Below are 25,242 nucleotides of genomic sequence, written 5' to 3' on the forward strand. Positions count from 1 at the left end.
TACACTACTTATAAACCATTTTTATTGTTTATTTCTGAGGTAAGATAATTTACATCGGTCACAACAGAAATGTAATGCATAGAAAATAACACAGCAAAAATAATTGATATCGTGGGTTATCCTTGATCGGATTTTGTCTCTACCGTGACAGCCTTGGGCCTGCGTAGTCTTTAATTTTAAGACCCCTAATAGCTATGGCTGGTTAGAAATGTCAGGTTATGTAAAATTCGCAATTCGCTCCGCTTGGCGAATCAGACATTTCACTTCATACATCCTTTTCTACTTTATTGACCCTTCTGGTCACTCAAATCCGGCTGGCGGTTGTAGTCACCTGGTTAAACATGTTGATGATTTTTGTAAATCGGACTTTAATGTAGTGTGGCGTGTGAACGGGGTGTCTTGAAACTTTGTAAAGTATCTGTATTTATCGTATCACATATCACAGTAGCTGTCGTATCACATATTATCACAGTCGGTGTCGTATCACATATAACAGGAGCTGTGAAAGGTGGTACAATGTACTCTTCCTGTAATGACATAAGCACTTTATTTTTGCCTTCTCAATACGCATGCGATAAATATACTTGTCAAAGGGTACACGAAAAATGTATTTTGTCAAAGCAAAACATGCGTGGTTGCTGTATAGTCACATATGGCAGGGAAAGATAAATCTCAGAAAGAATACAATTCCCACAGCAGTTGACGTACCTAGTACAGTTCGTATGATATTTAGTAAAATACAGTGTAATACCTCAGTCCTATTTCTGTCTACACATAGTTTGTATTTAGCAATATCGTAAAAGACATTCTTTTTAACGACTAACCTTCCCACCTGTACACACGCGGCCGGAGTATTCACTTGCACATACCTTGCAAGAGTATTCGTCTACACACATGTTGCCGGAGTATCCGCCTGCACACCCGTTACCGGAGTGTCCATCTACAGCACACGCGTTGCCGAAGTACCCGTCTACTCACACGTCGCTGAAGTATCCAATTGCACACATGTTGCTGGAGTATTCGTTTACAGGTTGCTGGAGTATCCGTCGACACGTTGCTGGAGTATCCGTCTACAGGTTACTGGAGTATCCGTCGACACGTTGCTAGAGTATCCGTCAACACGTTACTGGAGTATCCGTCGACACGTTGCTGGAGTATTCGTCTGCATATATGTTGCTGGAGTATTCGTCTGCATACATGTTGCTATAGTATTCGTCTGCACACACATTGCTCGAATATTCGCCTACAGACACGCTGCCAGAGTAATCGCCTGAACACGCATCCGGGACAATAAATTATATATATCACAATTTAGACAATAATTGTAATTTGCCATATTTTCAACGGGTAAAACATGATATCCTGGTCAGTGTAAAGCGGTATTAGGTGGTTCGAGCTGCATGTATATCCCACATCGTGTCTTGTGCCCGTCATAACGGATGTAAGGCTAAATAATGTTTCAGCTATTTAAGAAAACTGTCGATTCTTTAGGACTCCCGAATCTAGCTCTAAATTCGTATCTGTGTTAGGGACGTACGCGTCTAGCTCTATGTAAAGCTCTTTGAAGTTTTTATTTTTAGTGTTGTTAGTTTTATTCTTCTTTTAATACATCCAAGAATTTTTCTTTGTTTTCGTGCACCCATTTATCAAACAGACTAACACTACCGTAAAGTTTTTTAGTTAATTTTATATCGCCGCCATGTTCACTGACCTGATAGAATTCAAACATTGCGGCTAAGTCGGCTGCACCCTTAAACTCAAACTTTTCATAATCCTTTATCCTTATCTGAAAACAAAAAAATGTTAAAATCAAGTTGATTTAGATGAGTATGAATAAACTAAATCATCATTAGTTCCAGGCCCACTATTCATCTAGACTCACTATCGTAACCTACTTAACTATCCTGAATTCCCAAGCGAATATCGAAAGGAACCGAGATTTTTGGGTTATAAACATACATTTCAAGTGTCATCTACCGGGTGACACAAAAAAAGCGTTCATCACCTAAACTTGGTCGACGAAGAGGGGTCGTCAGGGACCTCCAGTGGTTCAAGCAGGATGGTGCCACCTCCCACACCTCAAACGAATCATTGGCATGGCTACAGCAGCGTTTCCCTGAGCGACTGATCAGCCGCAGCTGTGACCCGGAGTGGTCGCCGCATTCACCGGACTTGAACGCCCCAGATTTTTATCTGGTTGATACCTATGGCAACAACCCCCAGACTATCCCTGATCTGAAGGCAGCAATCACAGCAGCAATAAAAGCGATCCCAAGGGAAGAATGTGGGAGGGTCATCGAGAGCTTTGCCCGCCGGCTCCAAATGTGCTTGCAGCACCGGGGAGCTCATTTAGAGCACATTGTTTGAGCGCCAGTTAAACAAAGAGTTTTTGTGGTACAGACTTGAAACTTTGGAGATATCTGCTACATAGACTTAACCTAATGTAGCTGAATTTTTGTGTTAATCTAAATAAAATTTTGGAAGTTATTCGATTTTTATTGATGAACGTTTTTTTTTGTGTCACCCTGTATGTAAATCGGATATAAGTTGTGACGTCTATAGTGTCCACAGGCTAAAAACGTGATTCTTCGTACAACCAAGGGCCATAATCAATGAAGTTTCGATCCGATACATGGCAATATCGAAATGAACCGAGATCTTTTGGAGATAAACCTATATTCCAAGTTCCGTCAAAATCGGTTAAAATGGTGACCTGTAGAGTGTCCACAAACAAATTGTAGACGGACGGGGTGACGACAATATACGTCCACGTGAAAATGAGGGGTATAAAAACCAAGCTAAGTAAGCACAAGTGTACACAGGACCTCGGTTCTTTATTCCGTCCGAAAGACTAGACGCTGTTCTTTGACAGGCTATCCGCCCTTCACCAGTGAAACCACGCTGGAAAATTCCTGGGAACTTTGTCGGTCAACACTGGTCTTACTCACTGGCTACCAGAGAAATCAATAAATAGAAAAGAATGGGGGGGGGGGGTCTAAAGAGTTTCGCACCGTTTTAAAAATTGCCGTCTTTGAATGCCAAATATTTTAATTCTACATTATTAAACATGGTGCTTTTAAACTGGGAAATTAAAAAATCGCCAAAAGATGATTTAACTAAAACCAGGGCCGCGTGTTCTACTAATTATGTAATCAGATCTCAACCCTACTTATCCATGACGCCAGGAATGTTCCTCACCTTTGGACAAACGAATCTCTTGTCTTCTATCTGTTTAGTAAGGATATCCGCCATCTGTTGAACGGTTAACCGATCTACTGATAGTCGAATAGTTTTGTTGAAATACTGTTTAGGTCGGGTTATTATGGTATAAACACACCTTCCTACGTCATTAATGCTCATACATTCTATGCTGGTATCTTCTAATGGCAGCGCTGGAAATATGAATGGTAAAACAAGGTTATTTGGAGATTTCTTGTGTGTGCATATACTCTATCCATCATCTAAATATATAGTCATTAATCAAAACGAGTTGGGAACCACGGTAGCTCAGTGAATAAGACGTTGGCACGCTAATCTGGAGGTCCCGAGTTCGATCCCTGCTTTGACCGAGCAAGCTCATCGGGATTTTTCGACGTGATTCCCCCTTGTCAGTGGTGCAGGACGGACGGCCTGGCAAGGGACAACGTATAATCATCAGGATTGGACGTAAAACCTAGGTCCCGTGTACACATCGACGTGCACGTAAAAGAACCCGTAAGAGTTGGAATTCGATATATGTAGGCTGTTGCCGCTGTCCCGACAACATTTCCCTCTTAGCACACTGTATAGCGTATGCCCGTCTTCATTAGCCCAGTCGGTACAAAGCAGTAGTAGGCTGAACCCCATTTATTTTCAAAACGAGTTCTTGTCGGGGAAGTGATTTTTATTATGAGAGTCCCATGCCCTTAAAGCCCCTGTCTGATCAGATGTCGATAAGATCAAAAAAGACTCCAACACGCTCTCAACATGACCAACGCGATCCAAGAAGACCCTAGCACGACCGAACGCGATCCTGATGAGATGCGACACGATCAGCTTACGATCAACTCGATGTTGATCAGATACTCTCTCGACCAATCAGATTTCTTCCCAACGAAGTGCACCTTAATCCGACGAATCACGACGCATATAGGTCCGTGCATATATACTATTCAAAAAAAGTAGGGGATATTTGATTTTGGGGGCATAATACTAAAATATGCAAATGACTACGAAAAAAGTCACTATAGAACCTAACAGAAGAAACATTTCCAGTTACATGTGACGCCCAAACGCACCAATAGCTACCGCATGGAATGCAGGTGATGCTTGGGATCATCATGGGGGTCCAACCCAAGATTTGCACGACTCTGACTTTGAATGTTACAGTCATTGTGGCATTGAATTCCAGGGTGGAAACATCAGTTTAATTGTTTTAGTGACCAGAAAACAAATTTTGATATGCGTCGGCTTACCCAAAATGAAAGGTTACGTGCCCTTGGCATGCTACAGATCGGCACAACACAGGCGGTTGTGGCGCGGACGATGAATGTTTCTCAGTCTGTCATAAGCAGGCTATGGTCCAGATACCGTGATACACAATCTGTACAGGACAGACCACGCTCAGGTCGACCAAGGGCGACAACTCAAGCCCAGGATCGATTTATCCGTACCTTGGCCTTGAGAAATCGTGTCATCACAGCAAATCAGATCAGCGCTCGTCTTCAAACAGACGCTGGTGTGAGAGTGAATGGCCAGACGATTCGGAATCGACTGCATAGGGGTCACCTTCGCGCCCGACGTCCTCGCGTGATCCCTTGTTTGAGAGATCATCACATTCAGGCAAGACGTCGTTGGTGTAGGGATCGTCAACACTGGGATAATCGACGCTGGAGCAATGTGATGTTTTCAGATGAGTCAAGGTTCACTGTTGATTTTTTGGACAGACGTAGGAGGGTGTGGCGTCGTCGAAACGAGCGCTTCCAAGACGTTAACGTCATCAGACATGATCGATTTGGGGGTGGTTCTGTTATGGTGTGGGGAGGCATCACTGTTGCTGGAAGAACGGCTTTACATGTTGTTGCAGGGCGTGTTACAGGCCAGTACTACCGGGACAACATCTTGGCAGTCCATGTTGTGCCGTTCGCACGACGTCATGGCCGCCGTTTCATCTTCCAGGATGACAACGCAAGATGTCACAGGGCCAGGATCGTTACAGGTTACCTCCAACAACAGAACATCACCACATTACCTTGGCCAGCACTGAGTCCCGACCTCTCCCCCATCGAGCATGTCTGGGACATGCTTGGACAGAGGTTACGCCAACGTCAACAACGTCCTGCCAATGTCCAAGAACTTGCTGCTGCGTTGCAACAGGAATGGGACAATCTGGACCAAAATGACCTTAGACGTCTCATTAGGAGTATGCCACGTCGGATCAATGCTTGTTTGGCAAACAGAGGAGGATTTACCCGTTACTGACTTGGTTGTGATGCTGTGGTAACTTTGCTGTTTGACCCCGGGTATCATTTTACCCTTATAATGGTCAGTCTGTGCCTTACTTAGTATAACGATCATTTGGAATAAATCGATGAATGTGAACTTCATTTCATTTTGTCATTTGTTTCTTCGTCAGTTTCATTAGGTGACTTTAATAACACTTAAAAATCAAATATCCCCTACTTTTTTTGAATAGTATAGTACATATAGACACGATATGAAACTACATGCCTATTTCTGATCCTTTAACAAATGTCCTTGTTTCAGTTTAATAGTTTTAAATGTGAAATAAAGAGTTGAAGAATGTCGGTGATGGTGTCTTATTGTGTTGGGTGAGGTGCCCTTGACAGGTCATACATGTTCTTACTGCAACACCTGATACCATTTTGACATTGGAACATCTGTTGACTGGTACGTTTCAATGGTGAAATCCATATACATATTTTATGTGAATGGACATTAATTGCCAATTTACCTTGTAGAAGCCTATCTTTATTAGTCGTCATCTCTACTTACCTAAAGCGTAGACATCTGGTTTCACCAAATGAGGTTTAAATAAACTCAATAAATTATCATATAAAAATGGCAGACGTAGAAATGTGTAGTTTAAGGTATGTCCTGAAACATATAAAAACACAATACAATTTAAGGAACTTCTTCCCGCCCAACCAACCTCAGACACACTTTCACTGTCAGAAGCAATTGCCATTGTGTGCTATCCGTTTCCCTTCTAGCATAATATTTCAGTATTCTACTCCCACCTAACCTTTCCAGTAAAAAACACAACATACTATACACTCTAAACATACTAAAACTGTTAAATTTTCTGGTGCCGTGTTTATTTTCGTATAGCAAGTTAACTGAGTGATACCTGCCAAAAAGCGGTCCACATGGTGGAATTAGTAGGCGTTGAGTAAACGTGTATGAGAAGGAAGAAACTGTAAATTGAAGCATACCTTGACCTGGTGCACTCCTTTCTACAATATATTCTTCTATAGCAGATTTAGCCTCGAGGTAACCACAATCCTTGCCTGTAACACGTTTAGAGTTCTCTGCTCCTAGAAATATTATATGCTGTACGTCACAGGCCACACATGCATCAACGGCATTCATACCCTGTCAATGAAAAAAAAAACCCATTCAAAAAGTTAACAAACATTCTACATTTGTAATACCAAGTAATATATCTTAATATCAAATGCTGTAGGTCACCGTCCGCCATGGCAACTACATACAGATTATTTTTGAACGAGTATATGAATATAAGTTAAAAGGATGACAACATAACTTGGCGTGAGATTTTTCACTCAATAGGAAGTTTTTGAATTGATATAAATGAGAATTAAATGAGCTAAGTTAAATAAGTTAAACATATTACCTGGTGAATTTCTTTATCTTTATTAAGATGTTCCCAATAATGTGTTGATAGAAAAACACATGAGCCTCCATTCAAAGCTCGTTCTAAACTTCTACTATCATTAAGATCAGCTGTGGCTATTATTACACCTGATGGAAAAGAAGTGGGAATAGGGTTTAAGGAGGAGTGCAAGATTTCCCATGGTACTCGTTGATAATCGTGAATCTAAGTTCACAAATTAATGGTCAAAATAAGATGCAATAGCCCAAAAAGTTTGTCTTAAAGTTTCAGATCAAAATATTTTAAGCAGTTCGGATAAGAAATTCGCTTTTTTAATTTTATGAGTGGATTGAAATTGAAAGTGTAGAGATAGCTATCTAAGCACTTGCGGATATTGTGGAATTTGACGACTTATGGTAACCGAAAGTTTACGGAGCTTCAGATATATAATTGTATGGAACTACATGTATCATAATGGTTTCTATGAGTCCTCCACATCCTTCACACAAATTTAACCCACTTGGTTCACTAAATATCTTTAACATCCACTCAACTCCGGCAACTAGTGTATGGTCGGTCTAACCTATTATATTTCCATCTCATAATTTGTATGGCAGGACTAGGAACATAGGACAGACAATGATCTATGAGACTCAATTACAAGCGAGGATAATACGCCATTGTCAACAAACTCCGCTGTTTCAAATAGCATGTTGGTAATATAAATAGCGAGGAGATGTTTCTAGATGCTGTTATGCCAAAATTCTACTAAATAACCCGAGATCCTGGAATTCAAATATAGATGGAATTAAATTTATGGTACATTACCGTCTTCAGCTAATTGCCTTGCTGCGTCACTAGTTGGTGTTCTTGTTACGGCTTTCACCTTGAACTTTGGTCCAGTTCTGAGCAGTGCTCGTATAACCGCCCCACCTATCATTCCCGTGGCACCGAACACTACAACATTCAACTGATCACTGTCTCGGGAATCAAGACTCGCCCCACAACCCATCCTGAAATAAATAATGTGACACAATATACCAGATTAAAAATCAAATATAGATTTCAGGCCACACCCACACAATAAAATGTAGTTTAACAAATAAAAATATTGGTCCAATAATCTGATAGATTATTCATTTCTACACATGAACATCGACGCCAAAATGGTATCTAAATTACAATCTAAGAACGCATTTCCGACAATACTTTGTTGAAAACTTTGACCATCAATCGGGACGGACCGGGAACCAGGTCAAACGTAATTAAACCTGCGTAGACAACGATTATAAAACGTACGTGTTTCTACATTGTTTTCGATATATTCATTTTCTTTTTTGTTCAATATAATAAACAATGGAAAGTAATTTTTATTAGTTGATTTTGAGGCTAACATAATGTGATATATTTTTATACAAATAATAAGCTTTCTCAAAGGGTTACTTAGGACTGTTTTTGTATATATTATGTTTGTTGCGCCGAAGATATATATCGACAATATGTGTAAGCATTTGTATCGGATTACCTCGTTTGTCGAAGATGATAGCCCAACCTATATGCATTAGATTTACTAGGGTGTCGAAGCTGATTTCCATTATGCATTAAACTAATGATAGAAGGGAATGTATTTATTGCATTTTAAATAACACACACAGTCTTTATTTGTGTCAACGATGACATTATCTATTGTATTAGATATTTTAAACCGTAAAGCAATTTGACATAGATTATCTTGTTTGTCGAAGATGTTTTATTAGATTATCCTGTATGTCGACGATGGCATTCCTGCCTATATTATATTAGATATTAAACCAACAATATGAGAAAGGTTTTATTCTTTGTATACCATGAACTGATCATAAAACCACTTAACATTTCCAATATAAATAATATAAAAGTTTTCTTTCTATTATACAACAATATAACTACTATTCCTATCAATATGATTATAGTTTTGTTCGGGGTCGTAAAGTATTTCTAATATTCACTCCAAACAAAAGGGGTTAAACGGAGGTAATGAAAATAAAACTAATATATATATATATATATATATATATATATATATATATATATATATATATATAAAACAACACTGTAGGGAAGTATATATCTATCAATTATAAAAATCCAAGTAACATTTCCCTCATGCTGTTTAGTTATTAGCTTTTTAAAACAATACACTTGATGCCATTGATGCGATATGACAACGACAGAAGACTCTCTCGTCATAAAATTAAGCTAGTCTACTGTTAGATTATACAGTTATTTATTCTCCGTGTTGTTGTTATACAGTGATAGTGTGTCTAACATCATGAACACAAGAGAAAAAAAAACACCTACCTATAGACATCACTCCTATCGTTTAAGAAATGGAAAAAGCCTGGCATGTCAACACAGTAAACAACAGTTGTCAGGTATGGTATAAATATTTAATATACCACACCACACTTCAAAACGAGGTTAGTGTGATGAATAAGTGTTATGTCATACCTGTATTGGTCAATAATCCCCGCTAAGTAATTTATGAAGAATTGTTAATCCTTTAAATGGTTTTATTATGTATTACACCCAGTGTTATCAATCTATATAATTCAAAAATCTTCTCACAGTGTAAAAATCATATTATGGCCACTTACAGTTTACCGTTTGTTTACACCTCGCGACTTAATCACAAGATAAACCGGGGGTGGGGGTATCATTAGGCTCAAGGCATCAATTAAGTGATATATTTTCATCTTATTCTGCTCGTAATATTGGCGCTATCTTTGATAGTTTTATGCTTATGGGAGCTCAAGTAAATAATATTTGTAAATTGTGCTATTTTAATATTAGAAATATAGGTAAAATACGTAAATGTGTAACTGTAGAGGCCACTAAGTCACTTGTTAATTCTCTAGATAACTTTAATTCACTTTTAGTTGATTTACCTTTAAAGCTTATAGATAAATTACAAAAAGTACAGAATACTGCGGCTAGACTTGTTACTTTAACTAAGAAATGTGACCACATAACTCCTGTTTTATATAATTTACACTGGTTACCTGTTAAATATCGAATTGATTTTAAGATTTTATTACTTACTTTTAAATGTTTAAATAATTTAGCTCCTGTTTACCTCTCAGATCTTTTAGAACTTTATACACCTGGCCGAACATTACGTACATCAGATAAACTACTTTTAAAGCCCAAAACTGTTCAACTAGTCTCCTATGGTCAGCGCTCTTTTAGTTATCAAGCACCTGTTTTATGGAATAATCTACCATTTAGTTTAAGATGTTGTACATCTCTGTATTCTTTTAAAAAACAACTTAAAACACATTTATTTAATCAGGCTTTTAACTGACTCTGTATACAATCGTTAACATGCCCATAATCTTGTTGTTTATGTGTGATTTACATTGTCACTTTGTAAAGTGCCCCTGAACATGTTATATGAAAGGGTGCACTATAAATATGCTGTAATAATAATAATAATAATAATAATTTGAGTGTTGGGGTTTTGTTTAGCCACGGTGACTCAGTGAGTAAGGCGTGGGCTTACTGTGAAGGGAGGAAGCTCGAAATTCGAACCTGGTGTTGGTCGGGAAAGTTCTCCGGGATTTTCCAGTGTGGTTTCCCCTTTTCAGTGGTGCGTGACAGAGGGCTGGACAAGGATAGCGTCTAGTCATTAGGCTGATGCGAAAAACCGTGGTCCCATGTACACGTTGGCATGTAGGACAAAGACCCGTTGACAGTTTGATAGCTTGAATTCGAAAGAGTAGGTCGTAGAGTTGCTGTCCGGGCAAAATGTAATTAAAAAAACCTACATGGTGTATGGCTGTCTTCATTAGCACAATCGGTGCAGAACAATAGGACGTTAACCCCATGTTATTTCATATTCAAATTTGAGTTTTTTATATAATGGAGATTAATAGCCTGTGTAACAATTAATACGATTGGAAATCGATTAATAACGACAAATTATTTCGACTGGCAAAAGAAAAAAACATTCATGTCATGGAATATCATAGACCACAATTCGGTACAAATGAGTGAGTGTACAAGCTAAATGAAATGAAAATAAAATATGGTAGCCCAATGAATCTGATTTTATTCAACATATGGCCAAAGATTCTATGTTAAATTAATTCAACTGTCACATGCTTCGTGGGTGTATTTATCTCCATGTACTATATTCATCTTTTATTAATAATTATTGTAACCCACGCCAAATACGTTTCTTAATAATATCACACGTTAAATAAGTTTAATAACATAATACACACGCAAATAAAATTCTTAACTTAATAATAGGTTCCTGTTACTTAATAATATCATAATGATTACATAGCAGGATCTTTTGGTTGTTAATCCCGCCTTAACACGTACAATCCACCCTTGTTAATCCGGATAATCTGCTATAATTCTAACCGATCGCATATGCATGCACCAGTTTCTGCTCCGGCACAATGCGATTTATTTTGATTCACAAACTAGATCATGTCACCAGTAAATTGGGTAAATACTGTACGACAAATGATATTAAAATAAGTAAAACTGTGACGAAGTATCCGGTCTTTTCCGGTCATTAGTAAGTCGATATATTGTTCCAAGCAAATCGGGGGGGGGGGGGGTGGCCAAATGGTTAGCACGTGTGCGCTGTATCATAAGTGGGTTTTCTCCGGGTCCTCCCGTTTCCTCCCACTGCTAAAGACCCCTACGCGCAAACGAATTATTGAAATAAAGTTCAACCATAGGATAGTCCCGAAATGACCTAGTTTGTGTCGAGTGGACGTTAAACCCCATTACTCCCACCTCTCTCTCCCTCTCTCTCTCTCTCTCTCTCTCTCACAAATCAAATCGTAGTAAGGAAAATAAATAAGCAATCTTCGAACTATTTAAGCCTAGTAGGTTATAATCTCAATCATCCAGGAAAAAATACCCGTACGTTGAAGACTAGGAGGCTCTGGGTGACCGAGACGTAGTAGATTATTGATTGACTCTCAAATATACAGGCGTCAAGTGTCTTAGGGGCAATTTGTCTTGCCGATGCACATTTTGTCTCGTGGCCCTGTCACTCTAGGATTATCCAGTAAATGTAAATGTGATATTTCGTCCAGGTATTTTTCGTCCGTATAATGACTTAGAAATTATCAAAGAATGACAATTAAAAACTCTGCAGATGTTCCGATATACCTAGCGTAGGGCAAAGGAGATGGGATCGGTGGCTCTTCGGCACAAATCCCCCACCCCACCCCCGCTGCTTGACCCCACCCCTTAAATGAGGTCTATATGTGGGTTAATCAAAAATCTACTACGCTTAAATACATGTAGTTTGAAGATAGCTTGTTTATTTTCCTTACTACGATTTGATTTGCTTGGAACTTGTAATATATCAATAATAATTTTTTAGAGTTTAGAGGCATTTAGTAACTGGATAGAGCAATGTTGTTTTTATGCATGATTTCTGATTTGTTGTTATTGCTTGTCTATATATAATTGCCCTACACATTTGTTACTGTACTTGCTTGAAAACGTTGATAAAATACTCTTCGAAACGTCGCCTAAATAAATCAGTAATTGTTCTAACATAAGTATGTGTTATAGTTTATTGTAATATATAGACTTTCTAGTGACCGAAAAGATCGGATACCTCGTCACAGATTTACTCATATTAATATCATTAATTTGTCATTGCCGTGATATCCTGACGTAGCCCTGTACAGTATTTATCTAGGGCCAGCTTTATGTAAGTCATGGTTTATTCTGATACTTTGTCAGTTGCTGTGTTTTGATGTCATGCATGTCTTGCCAATCACAATGACATTTTGCATTGTCTGCGTTGGTCAGTTAGTGTTACAGAGCTAGGAGAGACATTCTAATAATATTCAACCGGGCTCATGAAGACGGACAACTACTAAGAGTGTTGTCGTCCTATCCGAACGATTAGACACTGTTCCTGTCCAGGCCCTACATCCTGTATCCTGCACTAGGAAGTCACGAGGAATCTTCTGGGCTGACACAGGTATGGAACCCATCCAGTACCTCCTGGTTAGTGAGCCAGTGCCTTACTCACTCAGCCACTATAGATGGAACAGAAAATCCAGTGGTGATTCGAAACCACGCCATTTGACGCACTGACAGACCCTATGATCTAAAGCGCACGCATAAGACCCCCACCCCCGGTCCGGCACCGGTAAACAATCGTGTACCGAGATCAACTTAGCATTACAACATACACTTTACTGACCTGACTTGTAACCTGGCCAGGTCAATGCTCAAGTCTTTACCTCAAATTCAACATTATGATACTTACCCTTTACCTGTAAATGTTATGTTTTATTTATACCCTGATTATCATTTTCTGGTTATTAGTCACATCCATAATCGATCATAGCCACTAAGTTCGGTATTTATGTATTAAAAGTTGTTCAGTTTATTTTTGTTATAAATAACATTATTGATTATTAATAAGCCTAGAGCATAAAACACTATTCTTTTGTTTGTATTATTTCATAACGCTGTATAATAGGCAAGCTGGAAGTAACGTTACAAATTAATGAGCATGCAGAAATATTATACTTTGAATAAAATCATTCATGTGTAACTATACTCTAAAATAATATTAAAACGCCTTTTGTTTTTGTGGTATTTGATATGTCGTGTGTATAGTTGGTATTTAAAATGTTACAGTTGATATTTATCTGTGGTTATTCTTATCCCTGTTTGTTTAATCGTCTTTGTCAGTCGTTAAGCAGGGAATTTGTATTGACTAACAGTCTTAGTAATATTGTTAGCAATCCACATATCTCAACTCATGTCCAGTCTTTGCAAAAATATAATATAGTTGGTCATATCCAGCTTATTGTATCTGAAAACCTCCCACGCTTTCTCAAATAGGAGTCTGAAAACCTCACGTCTTAAATTAGTTGGCCACTTTTTGTAGCCTATCAACCGACGAAATTGAGAGATAAACAGGTGATATTTTTTGATAGTGCTTTATATACCGAGCAATTAATATGATCAAGTGACTTTAATTTATTCCGACTAACATAACCTTATTGTTACTATATAAAGAAGCTAAACCTCTAACCCAATATTATCCATAATAGTCGAAATTAGCAATACGAATTAGTATTCAGTATAAGTCTATTTCAATCAATATTGATGTTGTTATCTTACCGTGAAAATATTGGATCCTAATATCTATTAAATATTTAAGGGGTCTATCCTCGATTATATATTTTGGAGAATGAAACTGCTTAATTTTGTGTTAAACGCCCTTAAAATCCCCTTCCTTAGGGCCGAGCAACTAACTTAATGTACGTGATACGTTTTCAAACAACTTAAACCCGTCAGTCTTCATCTGGAATGGAGATAGGTGTTCGAAGCTGTATTATAAAAATAACGCGCAGGGACGGATTGGGCCATCGGGCCGAAGGGCCGGTCGGACAAAAAATGAAAAAAATTTTTTTGTCCAATTCGTCTTAAAAACCTTTTTCTGCTGAACAGTATATGGGTGGGGGGGGGGGGTAATGGACCGGCCATGGAGCGATGATGATCATGTTGTATGTGGCCGGTCGCTTTAACGGGCCGCCACGCCATCACTAGAGTCTGGAATGGGCTGGTATAATAGACTTCATGTCTCGTGGCCTTCCATCATAGGAGAAATCAACTAGCGCTCCCGGCAACAAAAATGTGACATTTTTCAATGAAAATATTCCTATTTATTCATTTGGTCTAAAATCAAATGGTCAAAATTTTCTCAACTAGTCCCATTTTTTAACCAGTTAAATTCTCTTGACTCTTGGCAATACCATGATAATACGTTAATTAATAATATGACAATATGATAATTTCACAGGTTGATGGTTGTAAATTACTTGCAGGTCGGGGTTTCGGCCTAAATTAATCGATTTATGAGATATATTATATGACAGAGATTATAATCAGATATGCCACCAAATCGCATATTTGGGGTTCATTTTTCAAAATTTTCCCCGGGGAGAGCTTCCGGAACCCCCGTCCGGGCTCCGCGGTCAGTAAAAGGGGCCGCTCCGACACGGGAGCCCGGGCCGGTTCCCGGCCCCAATCCGCCCCTGATAACGCGTAGGTGAAATTTAGCTTTCGTTATTAAGTACAGCACGTAGGCCATGCACGTAGACCTCTAAAGGAATGACTATAGATTATCTGGTCGCCCAACGAAAACACTGATCCCAAAATCTTAAAATAGTTAAGTCTTAGTGTCCGTATAAGCGGTTTTGACGTTCGCGCCCAAACGACTCAATGTTTTAAGCTGAAATTTTGAGACATGGTAAATGCATGTACACCTTTCCCTTATATTTTGACGCACAAATTTCATACGTACACGGACTTACTGAGACTCTTTTAAAATCGGGATGGTCTCTTTAAGACTAAATAAACATTTTAAAATCAGTACACGACCTCATGTGTTATAAGGTTTCGGGTGCCATTTTGAAATGAACAAAGAAAAACATATCCCATGAGACAATACAGAATTAATTAGTAATAACTGATTCACAAACGATAAAATAATAATTTTAAAAAACAAACAAATGTAGAATGGACTTGACAGGCGTTAACGACTACCGTTAAATTCGAGTTGTTCATGTATTTCACCGAACATAATTGATTAAAAATTACAATAAAAACTTTACAAATTGAATGCAAAACACTTTATATACATTCATATTACATCATTAATATGTGCTTTAAACCCTTTTGTAGTACTTTCTTATATCATTACACATTACACAATGATATGGAATACAAGTTACTAAAGCCCTGTTCGCATGCACACCATTTACTTCTGTATGTGTATTTGCTCATATGCATTTTTGCACATGTGTGTAATAGTAAATGTTAGCCCAAGTATGTCCATTCGGTTTTGGTCTTTCATAATTGACAGTCGAAGGACAAAACCCTTATCACCTAATGCTACCATGTATAAAGAGAAATCAGTCTGGGAAATAATACTTGGTTCACCCATGGAAGCGATTTCGAATGGTATACCAATTCTCGCATGCACAGAAAGTGTTTGATGCCCCCTGTACAAATATATAAAATATATAGCAACCATAAAGTATGTGGTGTCTTAACTGACCATCTGATGGACACTTATAAAAAGCTGTGTGTAAGTTTATTATGCGTTCGCATGACACTATATACACATGGTGCTAATATGCACAGGTGTAAATATACATTTGCACCAACTTCAACTTGATGTATATTTACTCCTTCTGCAAATTTGCACACATATGCAATTGCCTTCGCATGACACGATTTACACATGTGGAATAATTAGCACACCTATATGTAAATTTTTGGCTGAATGGTTAGCGTGCGCGCGCTGTATCATTAAGTCTGTCATTGAGTCGACTGGCGTGGTTTCGAATCCCCGGTTGTACGTGGCAAGGAGTAGGGTCGCCTGTCCAACCTCGTGGGTTTTCTCCGGGACCTCCGGTTTCCTCCCACTGCTAAAGACCCCTACGCACAAGCGAATTATGTAAATAAAATTAAAACCATATGTTAGTCCCGAAATGACCTAGTTTGTGTCGAGTGGACGTTAAACCCCATCTCTCTCTCTCTCTCTCTCTCTCTCTCTCTCTCTATGTAAATTTGCATGGTGTGCATGCGAACAGTGTATAAGAAGTTTATTTTTGGCGATGTTTCGACGAGGGTTCCCTCGTATTTATCAAGCAAGGAATGATGTATAATTAATTATAATACACTTAAAGCAAGCAGTTAACTCAATATTATCCAAAATATTCGAAATTAAAAACACGAATTAGAATTCAATATTCGGTCATTTCAATCAATATTGATGTTGTTATGTTACCGAATATTTATTATCGAATATTTATGACACAATGCACATATTAAAATCAGTATACGACGTCGTGTACGCAAAGATCATAATGGTTTCGAGTGGAATTTATAATGAAAAAAGAATGAACGTGGAAGTAATTACAATGGCTGATTCACAAAAGACAAAATAATGAAGGAACGTGTACAACATATTAAACAGAAGCAAACTGTCGTTCAATTTGGACTGTTTTCAATACTGAATGTAAATCACTTTAGTTATACTCATATTGCATTAGTATGTAGTTTTCGACCAATTTTAAGGTTCCCAAGAATAAAGCTATACACCCTTTAAAAGGACAGGGTTGTCGTCCACCAATATGTGAATATAGAACTGGTTAAATTATCGCATTCATGGTAACACAAATTAATTACTGACCAAGCATAAGACTTAAAGTGTTCCCTGTCCGAACGAGATGTCTATGGACTAAACAGTTTTTTGGGGATTTTCTCGCCTGGTTTCCCGTTGTTAATGGTGTGGACACAAGGAGCCGCGTCTGGTGTGGGTTAAAATGCAACACCATACGAAAATTACGCTGTCTACAATTAGCTCCGCTTGATAACAGACACCAAGAAAATTGATCGACATTAACTGACGATTTTAGTCTAAAATACTAAGTATGTTTTTGAGAATTTTGGGAAGTGTTTATTCTGCTTCTATTTAATCAAATCTAAAATGTTTATGTAGTCTTTGTGTGTATAAAATTTGAACCACATTACACAAATGTATACTAATTTTTAAATATGGCGGCCATATAAGGCAAAGAGTTCGCTTTGTGCAGAATGAGGTAATATTTCTATAATTATTCTATTGATGTGTTTCTAATTTGTTACTAAGGCAGACATTGATTAATCATCAATTATAAATAAACACCCCATTATTGTAAAACCAGAGCTAATCAGAGCTGAGAAACGCTATATCCATTTGTATGTCTGTACACGTCTAGACATACTTCTACAGCCTGCACCCTCGACAAGTCGAAATCTGGCTTTAAAAATAATTGGTTACGAAATGCAGTGACTGTAATAGTGTTGTAAATCTTCTCTCTCCATGCAGTTAGCTATAATATTAATGACGGCTGTCGTGCACACTAGTTCTCATTTCAGGACTGAACACAAAACAATTTGATGTAGGCTAACTTCATAATATTGTCTAATCAACATGTCAAATTTTGAAAATAAATATCTCAATTATTTTTTTTCTATTTCTAAATAAGCTTATAAAAATGGATTATCTACCTGTGAAACATGTGGTCTAGTTTAAATCCCTCTATATCATACCTGATGTATCACAGGTAGAAAGCTTGTAATGTCTGTCACTGGCACCATGCCTTAAATACAAAATATTGAACGTTTCAGCAATGGCCAATGCAGTGGAACAATTTTACAAGCCATCAACAAACGGTACACGAAAACAACACAATCGCAACAAAACTTAGAATAAACAATATGTACATGGATACAGCACAGTGGGCCTATATAAGGGTGCGGCAGACACAATCACAAAATAACACAGCGCAATCAGTGCATGATCAATACAGTACAGCACAATCTCAACAATAAATGGAACAAACAGTACATGGATACAGACAGCACAATCTCAACATTATATAGAACAAACGGTGCATGCATGGATACAGTACAGCACAATTTCTACATAACATAGAACAGTGTGCGGTACATTACAGCACAATCTCAACATAACATAAACAAACAGTAGGCCTACACGGATACATTACACATAATCTCAACATAAAGTAGAACAACAGTACACGGATATGCTACATAACATAACACAGGATAAACTGTACACGGATACAGTACAGCACAATCTCAACATGACATAGAACTAACGGCACATGGATAGGCTACATAACATAACATAGAACAAACAGTGCACGAATACCGTACAGCACAATCTCAACATGACACAGAACAAACAGTACATGGATAGGCTACATAACAGCACAGCACGACCATAACAGAACATAATATAAAATGTACAGTAAATTAAGTTATTAATTATGTAAATGTATTTCATTTATTGCATTAGAATGAAATATTAATTACCAAAACGAACAAGTATAATATATTTACATACTTACATAATATAGACTACTAATTCGTACTCCCCTAGCCTATTAATTTAGTAATTAATTCATAAATCACACGCTAAATTAAATAATCTGCCTCTTTAATATAAACACTTGGTGCTATGATAAGTGTACAACTCCCTGCCACTATAAACATTTTTGTCCTGTGAGAAGTTCCTGTAATTAATCAGTAATTAATTAATGTCCTGTTAGTACAGAATATATATATATAAATATTGCTATAAACCGGTGTCATGGAATGTCGTACACATAGTCTAATAGTCACTTTAACTAATCTGTTCCAATACAAGCACAATAATCCGTCAACGTGGTAGGGAGCTACCGTCGTTGTTCGGGACTGACAGAAGTTGGCTTGACGCACACTTTCACATAAATATGCAGACAATATTGTAGCCGGTCGTATAATAACGGTATTAGTTCCTGCAACTAATCCCTTTCGTTATACACGCCATAATATAGACAGGCTAGCAACTGAGTGGGTTTAAAAGGTGCTTCAACACATATTGATATCGCAGACAATCGTAGCTAGCGGTATAATAAAAGTAGGCTATACTATATTACAATAGCACCGCCAGTCTAAGTGAAGTGGCCACACTCTGACTATATTACAATACCGTCGCGGTGTGTTTTTTTTGTGTGACGTCACTAAATATGTTTGACAACAATGGACTAATAACTCTGCTTAATATAATATTATACGCCCAACAGTGCGTTTGGGTGACTTGGTCGATATTCTATTTACGTAGGCTAGTGATGTCTGATTCTAAATATGTGTTTTTAAAAGGTTATCAAAAGGCCTCACGAGATATTAATTCTGGGTACCGTAAATAAAATTAGGTTTATCCATAGACTACATCAAACGACAAAATGTGACAATGTAGGCTACATGTACATGTCTAAATACTGAGTCGGTCGGAAATGATCGAAAGATTTGCTTAACAAGGTTACGTAAGTCATTTCCTGAATTCCACTCTTCAACTTTATGAGTTTCTTGATAATCGCTACGACCACTACCTCTATGACTTAAGCAAGCATAAGGGCACCCTTACCCAGGCACTTACACAGCAGTGAATTTGGGAATTTATAGCCAATGGAAACTGGGCTAGTTTTCTAATTCCATGAGTCCTGACATATAGTATAAAAATTTATATAAATATACAAAGACACGTGAAATTAGTGTCTGCGATATCGGTTATTGTAGAAGCAGACGTTAAACACTATAACCGGTACCAGCCTTGTCTACGCCACTACCTCTTTGGCCAGAAAACTTGGGTCCGCCGTTTATTAGCCTACTAGGCACTATAGTTCCTACTAGGCACGCGTTCTTGAAATGCTCGTAAACAGGTTTAATTGAATGTTCTATGGTTATAAATAGCTTTAATTGTCTTTTTGTTTAATAGAATCAATATACCTGTTGCTTAGCTAGTTATACAGTTTCAGTAAATAAATAATTACCCTATACAATACGACTTAAAGCCCCAATGCGCCAGAAGACCAATAAGCAAAAATAAGGATGGAAAGGTGTTCTTTAGATAGTAATAAAGAATTACAGGTTATATGCCATTACAATCTAGATGTTTATATCTATAGAAAAGAGTTATTCTTCAATAGCTTGCTGAAGTTTGAAGACAAAAAGTGATTAGAACAACATAGAGTCGAATGGAGACGTTCGGATTGCTTAATTTTCCTATAGGCCAATATGCTTTTTGAAAAGACTCCTTTAAAGGGCATATGGTTCTATTCTTTGGAACCTTAAAACTGACGAAACTGAGTCTAAAAACTTAATGTAATATGAGTGTATAAAAAGTGATCTATATTCAATTTTTAAAATTTTTATTGTAATTTATAATCAATTATGTTCGGTGAAATACGTGAACACTCCAAAATTGTTCAGCCGCCCTTTACGCCTGCTTTGACCATTCTACACGTAATTTCATTATTAGTATGTGAATCAGTCATTACTAAATACCTATGCATTGTCTTGTAGGTTACGTTTTTATTTGTTCATTACAAATGGCGCCCAAAATCATAGAAGTACACAACACGGGTACTGATTTTAAAATGTCTATATATATTAGGTTTTAAATATTGGTTATTAGGATCCCACATTTTCACGTCAAGATAACAACATCAATATTGATTGAACTAGATCAATATTGAATTTTAATTGTTTTCTTTTTAAATTTCGAATTTTATGGAAAATATTGAGTTAGAGGTTTAGCTTCTTTAATGTGTATTGTCTTAAAAGACAAATAATATTTGCCTTTTAGTTTGAAATATCGTGCATTTTAAGTGGCGGTTGTCGCGGGCTTCCCAGATCATGACATTAGTTATTTCTTCACATTATTATTCCCCTCCCTTACCTGATTTTAGTGTGGATGTTTATGTCGTCAGCCGTGGCCATCGGTCGGTCCGATCGTCAACAATTTGCTCGTTAACGTGATTGGGGTTATCGTTTTTAACATAAGTCTTTTTTTCCTATTTGGTGTGAAGCATTCGGTGCCGAGAAGACGAACCCTATCGTTCTTCAGTACGGGAGTTACCTTCCTTGTCAAAAAATAACTTACTGAAAATTGGTGTGAAGCATTAGGGTAATGAGAGAACGAAGCCTAAAGATGTTCATCGTTCCAGACTTTCCGTTCCGATGCTACCCCCCCTTTGCCGAGAACCTTGTGCACGGACATTTGTTTTCAAATTTGGTGTTTTGGTGTGAAGTACCCTTTTTCGAATGGACGTGTTTCAAATCTGGTGTGAATCATTTGATTTACGGGAGGATTGAACCCTATCCATATTTAGCGTTGCGCAACCTTGCGTTCCGAAAACCTTATGAGGGTAATAGGGTTTTTTTTTCAAGTTTGTGAACCCGACAATGATCAGATTTCTTATCAAATTTTGCAAACATCCAAGTTTTTCTTTCAAGACATAGCTGCTGTGAGAGCGTATTTTCACGATTTGCATGACAATCTTTTTTTTTTTATTGAGAACACAGTGAAAATAAGGCAAGGAATATAAACATAAATATCGCCATTATTTTACAGATCAGAATTCTCGGATTACCGAATAACGGGATAAATCATTATTTACTTGCAAACTCCATAGTTATTTTAACATGGCTCTCGTGTTCGCAAGCAGAAAACACGGCTTGTAACGTGGTATGAGCAATATTATAAAGTCAGCAACTCTAACGTACAAAGGACAGAATCGCACATAAAGTGAACACGCGTGACGTCAGTAAAACTTTTTATAGTTTACATTTATATATAGTTTAACGCATTAAAGCTTTTGAATTAATACTATTTTAACAAATGGTTTCAAAGTATTTTTTAATATGGGGTTTAGTCCACATTTCTTTCAATAAACTTGTCCGATTCTTTTCTTTCCAGCACAAAACCGTTCCATTCTATGACATTTTAATACAGTGACGTCATAATGCAAACTCGTCGGAAAGGAAGGCGTTTATAATTCCGTGCGTGCATGGCAGTGCAAGAATACTCAAGTTTTTAAGAATTATATCCTGAGGAAAACCGAAATACCATGGCAACGGATAAAAACATATCCGAATATTTATTTGCATCTCCAGATGATTCGGGTAAGAAATTAATTCATCATAAATTTTTTAGTGTTAATTTGTGGTTGTGTACGCGAAGACATCATTCGCATGCAATTTCTATCATTCAAACAATGTCGTAGTGTTTGGATTAAGATCTGTAATCTAGATCCAGATTTTAGACATAAAGTGATTGCATAGACTAGGAAGAGGTTGATAGGGCATTTTTAAATTTGATGTAGACTAGTCACATGTGCAGAGAGAGAGAGAGGGGCAGAGAGAGAGAGAGGGGGGGGGGGGGGCGGACAGCGAAATCGGATAAAACCGACGTGGCTATAAGACAAGCGACGATGCTTCTTGTCACGTACCGACATTGGATCGGACACCACTACAGTTGCGTGCGACTGATAACGAGCATTAAGATCTTCAACTCAGTGATTATGCCGTAGCTAGCGGTGTGTGTGTGTGTGGGGGGGGGGGGGGGTCGGCGCGCCGGGGGCGCCCTTTCCGTTGGACGCAATACGAAATGAAATGAAATGGGGTTTAACGTCCTACTGTTCTGTTCCTATATTGGGCTAATGAAGACGGGCATACAGTGTGCTATGAGGGAAATTTTGCCCGGGCAGCGGCACTATCGCCTACTCTTATATCGAATTCTAACTGCCAGGGGATCTTTTACGTGCATTCCAATATATACACGGGACCTCGGTTTTTCGTCCCACCCGAACGACTAGACAACGACCAACGTGCCACATATCAATTTGGGCGCCCCATAAAGCAGAGTGACATTGGTTGCGTGCCTACGACGAGATTGCCACAAAGTTTTATGAGCGCCTCTTGGTGAATCACACTATTAACACTACAACTTGATTGATCTTTGGTGTGCCTTATCCCGGAGGGCGCCTTATAATGACAATACAGGGCCGCACATAATGCATAATGCCGAGTGAGATTGGTTGGGCGTCCACGACTTGATCAATGGCCGCCAATTCCGGAGGGGCGCCCACGACGAGATCAGGGACGCCTAACCACGAAACCGACCGCATACCGACGCCCGAAGAATCTACCATAAAAAATCTAACTGGAAATTGTAGGAAATTTTCCCATCTCATATTCCAAACTTTTCTGGGGGGAAGAACACCCTAGATCCGTTTGCCGTGGATCGTCAAGTGTAGGTACATCGGCGCCCCCAGAAGCCCCATAGGCGGCCGCAGAACCCCTTGCCCCCCCCCCCCCCCCCCCCCGCAAAAAAAATAAAAAAATTGGGGGGCTAGCTACGGGCCAGGATTCCGTCACTAACCCCAAATAAAACCAGATCGAGGCAGTACAATAGCCGCTAAACAAGTTACAAGATATATGAATGTGAAGTACCTCGTCACTTAAGTCATTATTTCCCAGAAATGAAGGTACCCAATCAAACCGGGTACTGAGTCAACCCGTCACACCGACTCTAACATCCCTCTATATGTTACCATTTCTTATTTTTCAGAATGTATCGATGAGTGTGAATTTCAGAAGGGTGAACATGAAGATTTTGATTTTAGAAATACTTTAACATATTGGAAAGTGTTTGAACAGAAGAGGAAACAAGTTGGTAGGGCGCCAGTATTTTTACGTGAATTTTTCAATACAGAACACGGTCTGTAATGAACTTTTAAAATAAAGGGGCAAAAGAAAAATTCGCAAATTGAGTGACTGATGGGTGTTGCTTTATATTGCGATATATAAATCTAACAGTGATTGTTTATTGTGGGAATGTGTATGGTAACTGGTTGTTTTAGATAATTTTTATCGAACATTACCGAATACTTTTGTGTAGAAAGTCTGTATTATATTTTGATTTTAATGGATTTCATCCAAACGCTGCAGGTTAATATTTCGCCACGCTACGACTTATTTGTATTATACAAGCCCCTGTCAAATTGTTGTAAAATTGTCGATTTGTCTGATTTCTAGACAATGCGATGTTTTCGACCAGTCACAGTCTAGTTTTCATTCATGGTTTCATTCAGCCTTTCCAAAATCGTGTTAGTTCGATCCGAACAGAAACTTCTATTTAAAATTTGAAAGTACGATAACGGGGCATTATTTCTATAATTACAGCCAAGGAAGAAGATATCCGAGCTACAGGAGACTCACAACAGATCCATCAGCAGTCTAATCATCCCATCGATACTGTTCCGGAACTTGAAACCGATACTGAACAGGAATTGGAACAATCGTTGGAAAAATATCAATTTCGTATATTTGTATGGTTACCATTAACCGTTCTAGTTATGGCGTATGTCACATTCATATTTTTCTCCGATAAAATAGTTCCTAATCTGTACGAAAAGGATTGCGATTGTATCGATATATATAAATTCTTCCATGGTACACGAAAACCAGATTTTTAAAACGTTGTGGAAGAAGGAAATGAATGGAACTGAAATGGAGAGATTATGGTTAAATTTAAAAAAAAAAATTCATTCAAGGTTCCAAATAAAATAAAATGCACACAAATGCGTTTCGTTTGTCTCACTGTAACCGATTAATTGGTTTTTTTGGGGTTTTTTTTACGATATTTAAAGTGGTACTGTGACTCTTTTATAAAGTAGCAATGCATTTCCATACTGTCCGTAAGAGAGATACCCACGGCTTTTAGATACACAAATCTGATTACTATAACGTGGTGGATGATTATTAGTATTTCATTCAGTAATTCATTTAGAAGAGTATCTTTGAAGATTGGTCAGTTTGTTCGCCCCCCCCCCTCCCCCTGTGAAAAAATTGTCGACCATAGAATTACATTGCCCATCAATTTTACAGCACCCCTGAGAACACCCCCCCCCCCCACCCCGGGCTCTGAGCTAGTTACGGTCCTTCAAACTACAATGAAATTT

General features: G+C 38.0%; 1 protein-coding gene and 1 long non-coding RNA gene across 4 annotated transcripts; one reads left to right on the forward strand and one right to left on the reverse strand.

Moving 5' to 3' along the window:
* On the reverse strand, nt 1-19,396 carry LOC126812391 (nmrA-like family domain-containing protein 1). Of its 3 annotated transcripts, XM_050538779.2 has the most exons (8): nt 18,805-19,396; nt 17,939-18,030; nt 7,664-7,848; nt 6,857-6,984; nt 6,435-6,594; nt 5,995-6,096; nt 3,199-3,392; nt 1-1,786 (listed from the first exon to the last, which is right to left on the reverse strand). In XM_050538779.2, the coding sequence occupies exons 2-8, from the start codon at nt 17,947-17,949 to the stop codon at nt 1,592-1,594; spliced, it is 975 nt and encodes a 324-aa protein (XP_050394736.1). In that variant the 5' UTR covers nt 17,950-18,030; nt 18,805-19,396; the 3' UTR covers nt 1-1,591. The 3 variants fall into 3 exon arrangements, with proteins under 3 accessions (XP_050394736.1, XP_050394740.1, XP_050394728.1); XM_050538783.2 differs by lacking the exons at nt 17,939-18,030; nt 18,805-19,396 and adding an exon at nt 9,951-10,285; XM_050538771.2 differs by lacking the exons at nt 17,939-18,030; nt 18,805-19,396 and adding an exon at nt 9,176-9,463.
* LOC126812412 (uncharacterized) lies at nt 9,202-24,798 on the forward strand. The gene is made up of 4 exons (XR_007675921.2): nt 9,202-9,249; nt 22,197-22,402; nt 23,850-23,954; nt 24,464-24,798. It is a non-coding gene; the product is annotated as an uncharacterized LOC126812412 (long non-coding RNA).
* The last annotated feature ends 444 nt before the right edge of the window (nt 24,799-25,242 follow it).

The sequence above is a fragment of the Patella vulgata genome, chromosome 1, assembly GCF_932274485.2.
Source record: "Patella vulgata chromosome 1, xgPatVulg1.2, whole genome shotgun sequence".
Classification (NCBI taxonomy): domain Eukaryota; kingdom Metazoa; phylum Mollusca; class Gastropoda; family Patellidae; genus Patella; species Patella vulgata.

What these genes read in the sequence shown, in the direction of transcription:
- LOC126812391 (XM_050538771.2), bottom strand. Translation starts at nt 9,222, where the DNA reads ATGCCAGGCTTTTTCCATTTCTTAAACGATAGGAGTGATGTCTATAG. An exon ending in GATAGGAGTGATGTCTATAG is followed by an intron (nt 7,849 to 9,175) that starts GTAGGTGTTTTT and finishes TATTTATTTCAG; the next exon opens with GATGGGTTGTGGGGCGAGTC. An exon ending in AAGGAGTGCACCAGGTCAAG is followed by an intron (nt 6,097 to 6,434) that starts GTATGCTTCAAT and finishes TATATGTTTCAG; the next exon opens with GACATACCTTAAACTACACA.